The sequence below is a fragment of the Rattus norvegicus genome, chromosome 2 (assembly GCF_036323735.1).
Source record: "Rattus norvegicus strain BN/NHsdMcwi chromosome 2, GRCr8, whole genome shotgun sequence".
In the NCBI taxonomy this organism is placed as follows: Eukaryota; Metazoa; Chordata; class Mammalia; order Rodentia; family Muridae; genus Rattus; species Rattus norvegicus.
In genome coordinates, this window is record NC_086020.1 from 214,306,267 (window position 1) to 214,318,689 (window position 12,423).

General features: G+C 45.1%; 1 protein-coding gene across 1 annotated transcript in view; it reads left to right on the plus strand.

Moving 5' to 3' along the window:
• Positions 1–2,428: 2,428 nt before the first annotated feature.
• Positions 2,429–12,423, plus strand: part of Prss12 (serine protease 12) — a 59,985-nt gene continuing 49,990 nt past the window's right edge. The window contains 1 exon segment of the mRNA NM_053504.1: positions 2,429–3,088. Within this exon segment, the coding sequence (NP_445956.1) occupies positions 2,611–3,088 (478 nt within the window). The 5' untranslated portion in view covers positions 2,429–2,610.

Below are 12,423 nucleotides of genomic sequence, written 5' to 3' on the forward strand. Positions count from 1 at the left end.
AGGCAGGCCTGAGGCTCAGGGCTTTGTTCTCGGAAGCCCAGTTCCAACAGTCTTAACTCATTATCTCTACATGCGAGATGTGTGCATATACGTGTGTATATGGTGTATGGTGTGTATTCATTTGTGAGCCTGCATGTGTGTCTCTGCATGTGTGTGTATGTGGTGTATGCTGTGTATTCATGTGTGTACTTGAATATGTGTGCATGTGTGCATGCGTGTGGTATGTAATTTGTGTGTGCATGTGATGTCTGTAGGCATGTGTATGCCTGCATATGTGTGTGCATGTGTGTCTATATGGTGTGTGCGTGTGTGTATGTATGTGGGGTGTGGTGTGTAGTGTGCATGTGTGTGCATGTGTGTTTGTGGTATGGTGGTGTATGTGTGTGTGTGTTTGTGTGTGTGTGGTGTGGTGTGTACACATATATACCATAGCCTATGTATGGAGACTAGAGGACAGCCTAGATTTTTAGGAAGTGTGGTATTCATAGTTATAAAATGGAGAGGACTGGGGTCCTTCCACTTTGTTTGAGACATGGCCTCTTCTTTTTCCCTGTTTACCTAGCAGCTGGTCCAGGAGCTTCCAGGGAGCTCCACCATCCATCGGCCTATGGACATCAGACAGGCACTACCCTATCACATGGGGATGCAAGCACACATCCTCAGGCTTGTGGGAGTGGTTTAAGCACTCTGTTCATTGAGCAGTCTCCTCACTGGTTAACTTACTTCTTTCTCATTATTTCCCTATCTGTAAGATGCATATGAGATGTGTGGTGGTTGGTTGTATAGACTGGTTTGTTTGTTTTTTTTTTCTAGGAAGTATGGCATCCATGATTGTAAAATGGAGGGAGAAGAGAAGACTGGGGTCCAAGAAATCCAGTCTGAAGGCCGAGACAACAGCTCCCTGCGCCATCACTTGTTGCCCAAGCTGGAAGAGACAGCTGGAAAAGCGAAGGCCTGACCTAGATTGGAACTGTTTTCTACTATGTCAATGTGATTGACAGGCTCTATTAGCTCCTACCACAATAAGTGCCAACTCCAGATACCTATTATTTTGCTCTTTTTCATAAGTACAGTTTTAACTATGCTTTTGGGGCCAGAAAAATACCAGTGAAGAAATCAGAACAATTAATTAAACTATCTTGGATTAAAAACTTTGAATAAAGATTTGACAAACAGGGCTGGAGAGATGGCTCAGAGGGTAGGAGTACTGACTGCTCTTCCAGAGATCCTGAGTTCAATTCCCAGCAACCACATGGTGGCTCACAACCATCTGTAATGGGGTCTGTTGCCCCACTTTTGGTGTGTCTGAAGAGAGTGACAGTGTATGCACAGACATTAAATAATTAAATAGATAGATAAGTAAATCTTTTTAAAAAGATTTGACAAATAAATCCGTTCTTGGGTTTCTGATAGTTATTTTACACAATGAAATGATTCATAAAACATTAAATGAAGCTGGATTAAAGTCAGGTGTAAAGAGGCCACCCAGTTTCTGATTGAAACCGAGGTTTTAACAATGGTCATTTAAATTTTGTTCAAGTTTTCTTCAGATCGCATACCTTTAGGGAACGGAGTCCCATCATCACCCCAGAAAGCAAGGTTGTCATCTTCAGCCCCTGATTTCTAGTTCTTCTTTCACTTAGTGGCCTGGTCAAGAGCAATCAGCCTAAACATTCAGCCCCTGGTAATTCTTAAAGGCTTTGGGGTGGCACAGGGGGCTGTTGGGAGAGGTGTACTGAACCATCAGAGAAACTAATAACATCTCTCACAGGCAGAGTCTACTTATATTGAAGCTAATTTGATGGGAGTTCAGCTCTTGCCTGGGGCAGCAAACCAAGAGGCTTAATTCAAGTCCTGGCCCTGAGGGCAGGAGGCAGGTGCCACAGGGACACATCTGTGGTGGATGGAGATCAGGATGAATCCCTATTAAAACCTAACAACTGGCGTCCAGGGCATCTGGTGGAAAGTGGGAGGCAGGAAGGGGAAAGGCTCAAGCTCCTTTTGCTAGATCTGCTCGGGCATTTAATTTCCTCTAATGTTCATCGGGACACGGTGTGAAGCTTGGAATCTCAAGCCCAGCGAGTCCTTAAAGGACTCAGCTCAGCAAAGTGTTTTTAACACTCCTCGTGGTGGGTTTTCATAACTTCTGTCCTGTGAATTGCCAAGGCAGAGAGGTGCATCTAATTCCATCCACATTTCTCCAGAGATTGCAAAACACAGACAGAACGACCGAGAACGGGAGAATGGGAGGGACGGGTGCCAGGTGGGAGCCGCCAGACAGGGCTGTGGTGTGTGCCTTTTGGCACGGGCAGCCTAGACCTTCCCCCGCGTTGGCACTGAGAGCCCGCGCCTCAGGCTGACAGCCGAGGGTGGGGTGGAGGTCGAGCTCCGGGCGACAGAGCTCCTGAATCTCAACGCCTCTGGCGCTCCAGCCTTTGCTTCGAGGGGCTGACCCTTCGGGTCCCGGTGTGATTCTCCAGCCGCCCTAGGGGCCCGGACAGCAGGGCGGCGGCGCGAGCGTGGGAGGGGGCTCTAGGACTCTGCCCGCCCCGCCCCGCCCCCTCCGCGGGGACCCGGAGCCCAGCATGGACCACACTCGGCGCCGCAGCCATGGCGCTCGCCCGCTGCGTGCTGGCTGTGATTTTAGGGGTACTGTCCGAAGTGGCCCGCGCTGATCCGGTCTTGCACTCGCCCCTGCACCGCCCGCATCCGTCTCCACCGCGTTCCCAACACGCGCATTACCTTCCCAGCTCGCGGCGGCCACCCAGGACCCCGCGCTTCCCGCTCCCGCCGCGGGCCCCCGCTGCCCAGCGCCCTCAGCTCCTCAGCACCCGGCACACGCCCCCGACGATTTCACGCCGGTGCGGGGCTGGAGAGCCCTGGGGCAATGCCACCAACCTCGGCGTCCCGTGTCTACACTGGGACGAGGTGCCGCCCTTCCTGGAGCGGTCGCCCCCGGCCAGTTGGGCTGAGCTAAGAGGGCAGCCGCACAACTTCTGCCGGAGTCCGGGTGGCGCGGGCAGACCTTGGTGCTTCTATCGAAATGCCCAAGGCAAAGTGGACTGGGGCTACTGCGATTGTGGTCAAGGTGAGTGGCATCGGGCAGAGGTGACAGCTGGGGACTGGCACAGAGGCAGCCTGGCTCCAGGACCAACTGTACCTGTGTGTACCTGGAGACAAGGGCTTGAGTGAGGGTTTGCATTGTGGTGTGGTGGTGGTCTGGGAAACCGCATAACTAGTAACGTGCATTCGTTTGTACAGTAAGTGTCGGTCAGGAAAGCATGCATCGTGTGACGATTGTCATCGGGACAGTAGCTGCATAGGGTACTCAACTCTGATGCCATGAGAAGGTCTGTCCGGCCAACCTGTGTGTGTGTGTGTGTGAGAGAGAGAGAGAGAGAGAGAGAAAGAGAGAGAGAGAGAGAGAGAGAGAGAGAGAGAGAGAGAAAGAGAGAGAGAGAGAGAGAGAAATGGTGGGTGTCTGTTGTCTGTGTATCAGCTAGCCTTAATGAGGCACTCTGTATATAAAAGAGGAGAGGTAAAGAGAAACGTACATTTGCTGGCCACTAGTTTGGCAAAGGGAATTATTAAATGTAAGATGAATGCCAGCACAAACTTTCTTACCTCTATAGACACGGATTTGGGAGAGCGCTGTGGAATGTTTGCCTCGCTGCCATTGTTGACTTTAAAGCATGACAAAACTCTCAGACCAAAGCACAAAGACAGTTATGTTCTGGGGCACCGTATGGTAAATACCACCGGGGAGTGAATAACAAAGGGAAGGAGGGGGCAGAACAAGGACGGCCTCAGTAACTAGGAAGGCAGCTAAGGCAGTCAAGTGAATTCAGTAAGTGAACTCAGCAAAACCATTATTTAAGCTGTGCGGTCATTTATGGAAAATTGGAATTAAGAGTCAACTTCAGCAGAAGTTGTTACCAGGGCATCTTAAGTGTGTGTCAGCAAAAGCGACACATTTATAACTTGAATGCAAATAATAATTTGCCATTCATAATATTTTACCCTGAATTGCTGGGGTTTGCATTTTATATTAAGGTTTTAGCTTTTTTCATGCAACAACTGGGAAAAGGAAAACAAAATATTTGACTGTCTCCTAATAGACCAAAACCTCAGCTGTTTTTGATGGCCCTGTATGACAGGAGTTTTACAAATTTCCCGAAGTGTATCCTTTGTCAGTAACCTTTTAGAATGACATTCATTTCTCACAGACATTTTATTTGTCTCTGCGTGCAATTGAGTTAGTGCTTCAAGTTAAAGGAAAGTGATGCGAAGGTTAAGATCAATTATTCTCCATCCTGGAGAATGACATCATCGCTGTACTCGTGTTTCACGGACAGAATGCCAATGTGGCTGTAAAAACACGGAGATGATGTCAAGCAAAGAGCCCCACGGTTACCTCATTTACTCTAAGATCATTTTTAATAAAAAAAAATCTTGTGTCTAGCAGTCATTGGCAGCTTTTATTATTATTCTTAGTTTTATAGATATGATAAAGAATTATCAGGGAATTAAAGTGGAAGAAGCAACAGTCTGCTTTCCCTTCAAAGCATAATAAAAAGCAACTCAAAGTTATAACAAGGTGATCTAGTTCTCTTCCCAAAAGCACAAGTAACCTTCAGTTTTATATTCCTGTGAAGAGACTCGTTTGTCTTTGAATTCCAACCAACCCCTCTTCGGAGAGAAATTAATACTTTTCAATGCCTTTAGGTTCATAGCTAGTTTTTCAGCAGCCAAAAATCTCAAATGTGGTTGTGTTTAGGTAACCGAATACCTGAGGAACAGAAGGAGGCACACAAGATGAACAACAGACAAAGGGAAGAGATTACCTTTGTAATACCTGAATGGCTCTTCGAGGACCAAGCCTTGATAGGCAGAGCCTTGAGCTCTGTCACTCACTTGTGCAGGCCTGGCCAGCTATGCTTCATGAGATGGTGCACACACCCTGAATCTTACAGTTTTCTTATTCCCCACACACGTACTCCAGTTAGGGGTTTAGGCTAGAGCACTGTATGTTAATGAAAGAATATCACATCGTTCTTTAAAACAAAACAAAACAAAACAAAGCATTGCTCCTGTTCGTTAGGCTTGACTGTTAAGGCTTTGGGTTTCTTCCCATAAAGAAAAGCAGGTTATTTCTAGAAGCGACTTCTTTGTTTATTTGCATATGTTGATGTCTCTAAGCTTGTGTGTGTGTCTGTGTGTGCACGTACACATGCACGTGCTCAAACACAGGTGTATAATTTATGTGTTCTTCATTTAAAGCCCAGAGACAGGAACTGGGTGACCTTACTCTCTACCTATTCCTTTGAGGTGGGGTCTCTCCCTCAGTCTTCCTCTTATCTCTGCCCTGCTTGGAGCTGCTCTTGCAGACATGGGCAGGGTGCCCCACTTGTTATGTGGGTGCTGGGATCCAGACTGCTGTTATCATGATTACACAGTCAGCACTCTTAGCTGCTGAGGCACCTCTCCAGCCCCGGAAAGAAAATCAGTTTTTAAGCAAATTAATTAAAAGAAAATTTTAAGCCCTGGGCATGTCTTCAGAATGACCTTGTATAGTTATTACAGGGAGGACTCACTCAACACCCACTCTATGCTGGATGCTGGACTAAGAATTTTACGTTTGCTTTATTTATTTTTTCATAGACGTCCTTATAAAGGGGCCCCTACACGTTTCTATTGGAGATCTTAAAGGCATATTGCCAGGAAAGCAGAAGAAAATAGGATAGGATGTGTACACAGATGTGTACCTTTTCACTTCACAGTTCATTTCCCTCTATTTCTTTATTTGTATGCACTGTAGAAATATCTGCGCTCTGTTGCAACACTCCCTTATTAGCTTGTGGGCTGGTCGAAAGGGCAGAAAGGAGGAAGAAGAATTATGCTTAGTACGAGCACAATGCACATTATTTCCAGTCTCTTATGCTTTAAAGGTATTCCTTTTTTTTTTTTTCTTTACAGAAAACTGGAGCAAAAGAAAAGAATAATATATAAGAAACGTGATCCCTCTTTTCAAACTTAAACTGGGGGCAGAGTAGAGTTTCGGGTCCCATACAGAGAAGTGAGAAAGTAGGGTCCTCCTCCTCCATGATGCTGAAAGAATGGGGTGGAGTTTTCGGGTGAGCGAGGCGTGGACAGTCCATTAGCTCATGGATCAGAGCAGGAAATGTGGTTCTTAGGCTCTGGCTCCAAGGAACTTAGGTAGTAGTAATAAAAGATCTTTTTTTTAGTGGGATACCTGAGTCAATCCAGGGAGTTATTTCTCATAGGGAGCATTTAACTCTACCCAAAAAGGACTGGCATGAGGGTCCGGCAGGTAAAACTGTCTGCCATCAAGTCTGATGACCTGAGTTTGATCCCTGGAACTCACATGATGTAAGGGGAGCACTCGCTTCTTCAAGTTCTCTTCTGACCTCTGTGTGTGAGCCATGGCGTAGGCCTTGGTCTTAGTCACTGTTCTATCGCTGTGAAGGAACTCCTGGACCAAAGCCATTCTTCTAAGAGAGGGCTCGCCTACAGTTTCAGTTCATATCATCATGGTGGGGAACATGGAGGCATGCAGACAGACATGGTGGATGGAGAATCCTACGTCCTGATCAGCAGGCAGATGTATGCATATATGTAAAGGTATCTTTTATCTGCCAGATATAATTGCTATCTTGGAGACTTTCTTCTGATTAAACTCATCCTTTCTAGCTCTTTCTGAACTCTGGCTGGTTCAATTTAGCTGTCCTGTCTCAAATCCCTCTCCAAGCTGACTGATTCGATCTGGCTTTTCTCCACGTCTGACAGAACTGCTCTGCTTGGCCTAATACTAACTTTGGAAATTTGTTCTAACCTCCTGGCTCCTTCTTATTCTCGCACTTCGACTGCCTCTGCTGAGCCACACTGTGGGAACCTTGAAAGCCGAACAGAATTCACGAACTCGACCACACTGCACAAACTTACTCAACTCATCTCTCTCCCTGCACTGCTCTTAGGTAGCCTCTTTCCTGTTCTCCTGAGAACTGGGCGTATCCCATTGCTGACTGATTCTGTGAAATCTTTCTCTGACTCATCACTTCCAAACAAGGGGCTTCCTTCTACAAACTAACTTTACCTTCATTGTTTGGGGATAAACCTGTGTACTAACGATGCGTTTGCATTTCAGCCAGATCACATAGACCTAGAAGGTCTTTGTATGTGATTCCTTGCTAGAGCAACCATGTTGCTGGAATTCATATCATCATATCATATCATATCACTTCTCTCTCTCTTTCTCTCTCTCTCTCTCATCAATTCTGGGCTTGGCATGAGCTTCTGAAACCTCAAAGCCCATCCCCAGTGACACAGCTCCACCAGCAAGACCACCTCCTTTGATCCTTTTAATCCCTTCAAGTAGCGCCACTCTCTGGTGACCAAGCATTTAAACACACCAGCATGTGGAAGACATTCTTATTCAAACCATCACAGCCCCACTTTCAAATAAATAAATGTGAAAAAATTCTAAATCTTCACCATTCACCTAGAGTCCTGTCAAAATGCTTGGGCTCTAGCCTCAGGGTCCTAACCCCCACATCCACGTCAGGAATTACAAGGTGCCCTTCTCAGGGCCAGCTGAAGTGAGCAGATGCTCTTTAGGTGGCTTTCAAACTCGTTAGGCCGCAGCCTCAGAGCAGGTATGAGGTGCGCCAACCTTGGTTTCCTGCGTGGTCTTATAGAGCAGCACCATTGGCATTTATTCTGCCAGTGTGTGGTGGTAAACAGCGCAGCTCACCAGAATATCCATCCTAACTGAGTGGGAAGCCTCTCAGATTTCCACAGGCAGCTGACTGCTTCCTTTCACCTATCCTTTGCAATGAGACCACGCTTCCTGACTCTGAGTGGCAATGATTTTCACAGTTTCAAGGTGTCAAAGCAGAAAGGGGAAACTTGCTTGGCTCTGTCCTGAGAATTCCCCCTTTGTAGCAAGCCGTGAATTAGCCTCAGGTGGAAGATGGCTGATGAGAAGCACAGGTAGAATAAATGATAAAGGAATCTGGTCATCAATCTCTTGGCACAGTAAGTTAATCGCTGTGAGAAGAGGAAACGGTTTACCTGGGCTTCTGTTTTCACAAGTTTCGGTCCATGGTCCATTTGGCTCCACTGAGGGCTCCCTCCACCTGAGGGCTCTTTAGGGGCAGAGCATCATGGTAAGATGCTGACAAGCATAGCTGCTCATGACTTCTCAGTCAGGAAACAAGAGTAAGGGACTGGGGTCCCAATTCCCCTTCAAGTACCTACCCACAATTACCTACCTTCCTCTGATAAAGAGCTGTGTTACCTCCCAACACTCATAGGCTGGTGGCCAAACCTTAGCACTTGGCCTTGGGGCAGCCTTTAAAGATCCTAAGCCACAACAGAGTGAGTCCCAGATCTAGCCTTTTACCAGCTCTTGCTAATCTGCTCCTACATAACTCAAAGTGGCCCCAAGTCTCCCAGTTAAATAGCCATGCTGGTCACGTGGGCTAACTGTTGCTGTTTGTGGGCATTCCTTTTGGAAGGCCACATGCTGCTTGAAGTGAAAGTCAATTAGAAAGTTAATTAATCAGGTAGAGTGGTTCACACCTGTAATCTCTGCACTCTGGAGTCTGAAGCAGGAGCAGTACCTGTGAGTTCAAAGACAACCTAGGCTCCATACTGAGTTCCAGGCCAGCTAGGGCTACAGAATGAGATGCTGTCTTTAAAAAAAAAAAGGTGGTAGAAGCTGCCCCCTCTTGTCTGCCTTTTAATCCTACATCTTCATTCTGTGTAGCAGGTGTTTAAGAATGTTTAGTAGCAATACCACATTCGATCCATTTCCTAGACGAACTTTATCCATGCAGCTCACTCTGACTGTCTTCTTAGAGATTTTATTTAACTTTAACTTCCCCGACACCCATTCGATATATACTGTTGCGTGCGAAAAGAATCTTAAAACAAAGCCAAATCTCCTCCTACCGAGGTATGATTCGTTTCTATAAGTCAAGGAAGCTCGGAAGAAATAAAGGAGCAGAACCAAATGGATCAGTCAGCTCTGCTTGACAAATCCTGCTCTTTCCTAAATGAAATAAAAGGGAAGCTAAGCCAATTGGCTTAATTGGTTACCACGATGCACACTTGTTTTCAGAGCGAATAATCAGCAAAAAATAAAAACCTCCCCCTAGAGCTTTTGGAACTACTAGGAAGTATAATATTTATAATATGCAGTAGTCATAATACACTTTTGAAACAGTTTGGTTAAGGGCAAAAAAATGTCATGTTAACCACACCAACCCTTTTCTATCTATTACTGAGCTTCACGGGCAAAGCAATGGATTTTAGCTGTCTGTATTATCCTAGTGGAATAAGACGGATGTCTGCCAGCAATGCCAACGACTGCCCATATCCTTGACGAGAACATTCTTAAAGCATAAACATTTCAGCATAGCAACCACTCAAAAGAATAAGAGAGGCTCCACCACACCTTGGAGACGTTAATATGTGTACGCCACTGCATTAAATATACCTCTATGTCCTATATCACATGTAACACTGGGAAATAAATTACATAGAGGTTTTGTCTTCATTACAAATGATGAAATTATGACATTGTCTGAAAACAACTGAATGGGGGAGGGAATGGTCGTTGACTTCTGTGAATGCAGTAAAGGACGCTAACTTAACTTGGATATTTTCTTTTACGCTGCTCTTGGCTCTTAGCATCCCCAGTTGTAACTTGAGTCTGCAGTTACACTGTGGAACAGTAAATTACATCGTATCATCCCAGACCGTCGTCTAATGCCAGGGCAGTTCCCTGAATTGACATCCAGCTAAACTCACTGTTTCCATTACGTCCCATCTATAATTCATAGTAATTTTTCATCTATTATTCATGGAGATACCTTTAGTAACAGTAAAAATATGAGTTGGTCTAGCTCAGTGTGAGAAAACATGCGAGTTCTGGGTGAAAAACCAACTCTTCTCATTGACCTGCCTCCCAGGAAGGGAGTCTAGTCATCCAAACAAGGGTGACATCAGAGAGGCTGGCTGTCACACTCTGCTAACACATCCGTATGTACTTCAAGTCGAATGGCCAGAAGCAGAAGGGCTCAGATCAAGGCGTTAGCTGGGCCAAGAAGGGAAGGGATCGTTGTAGGTTGACTGTGAGCTTCTCCAAGCTCCTGCTTGTAGGACTCCAGGACTCACAAGGCAGTGGCCCTATGCAGGTGTCTGTCTGTCTGCATTTCTCCTTCATGAAGTAGCACAGTCACTCTAGGGCACACTGTCATGGCCTTGTCTTACTTGACCATATAAAGACCCTGTTTACGAATAAGACTAGCATTTCAACATCTTTTTGGGGAGACACAGTTCAAAAATAGCTTTAAGGGTGAAAAAATTGAATCTCATCAGGGGGATTTTAATAACGCCAGTCATTCTCTTCTCTTGAATGAATGGAGAGTGACAAGATGGGGTAAAGATACCTCTTCTTCCACACCATCTGTTGGGGACTTTTTTTTTAGATTTGATATTTTTATTTTAAATTTTACAAACTTTATTACTAAAAAAAACCCCTTGCAAGTAAGAATTCTGTAACAATTCAGGGAGCTTCATGTAGTTAGAATAGGCAATCCGAAACAGTGGCACTTGCTATGGAATATGTTTTTATGCACTTACACATCACTAAAACAAGTCAGAAGCAGGGTACAAGCTATAAAAACAGTTAGCTTTATATGATATTGCCTAATGCTTGCTACCTGCACTCGGTCCTTGCTTGTCCCCCTATATTGAACGTTCTGTGCTCTCTTGTTGGCATGCTATGCTATGCCCGAACGTGCTTTTGCTTGCATGTGTACACATAGTATTGGCTACTAGGTCCTGCGTTTGAGAAAGAACATGTGGAACTCTACTTCCAACAATGCTCTCCATGGGGGCCAATTTCTGTAACATGAACCCAGGAATCTTTTGTGTTCTCTTTTCTTTATAAAGCTGAGCATATATCTACACAAAAGAAGCATATAATCTAAAATGACAGTAAATTAAATATGTTTGCCAAAAATTAAGAAAGAAGAATGCTTAGCATTATTGTGTAATGGGACTTTTTTTTTAATCCATCCATGTGGATACAGTTCTACACACATCCATGACTGGTCTGCTGTATACATTTATAATAGGTGACATAGTTGCCCTCAGACCTCTGCTTGAAATAGAAAAACTTAATGATCAGAGTAGTGAGATTTCAAAACGCAAGTGTGTAGAAAATAATAGGAAGCTAATTTTCCCTTATGTGATCTGAAGGCAGTGCAGGCTCAGGTCTATTAGAATATGGCTCAGAGAAATTAGCTGCCACTCTGAGAAACATTTCAGAAGTAGCAAGGTGGAGGACTGTGTGAGGGGAAGGGACAGACCGTTTTATGATAACACAGAGTTATGGCAATTAAAAAGTATCTATGTAGTTTATGTGGAAAATGATACTGTTGGTAGTACGGCAGGAGCCCTTAGCCAACCTGGCTTTGGTCTTTATGACTAGGCCGTGTTTTAATCGTTCTTATATTGAGCTAAGCTTATCGCCCTTTCTCATTTATAATTGTGTACCTATAATTTGTACAAATGTGTGTGCACACATGTATACACCGTATCCACAGCCCCACTGAAAATCCATATGGCCATTAGGACAAACTCACACCTGCTGGAGGATCCTGACCAAGCCACTGTTCGCCCTTCTCAGTGAACAGAAAGTCTGAGGCTGTCTACGCATCTGCCTGACCAGAATGCTGATCGCTGGCTGGCATGCTAAAGCTCATGTGGGAATACCATCTCAAAGGGCGATTCTTGTAGGGTCTTTGCCTAGGTTTGGAGGCCAGGAGACAGCGCTGGGTGGTAGTTCAGGGGATGATTCGATTCGTCACGACACAGAAACTTCTCAATGGTGTTGGATACAGTTTCTCCCGTCCACAAACTAAGGAAATTAGTATAGTTTTTTAAGATCGCAACCACTTTAAGCATCCTAGGATAATAAACACAGGAAGAATTAAAGTGCTACCTGACAGAGAGCTCCTCTGTGGGTGACATGCAAATTGGCTTCTCAGAATTACCAGTCTGTGTGGATTTGCTAAAAGAAAATTGGACAAGCACTCCTCATCTCTTGTCACATCACAGATAGAGCAAAGTGACTCCAGTCTCTCACCATGCGTTTCATGCCTTAGAAGGTATGGTGCTGTAGAATCTTGGCTTGGAAACCGTTCCCACTGCCTTTGAATGTCACTTGGGGTTTACTGTGCCTCATCCATAAATGTTCCTGTTATTGAGGTGATAAGTTGTTATTCCTCTTTTCTTTTCAAAGTATAATGTAATTAAATCATGTCTCCCTTCTCTTCCCTCCCTCCAAACCCTCTCCTACACCACACCTTGCTCTCTTTCAACCTATTGACT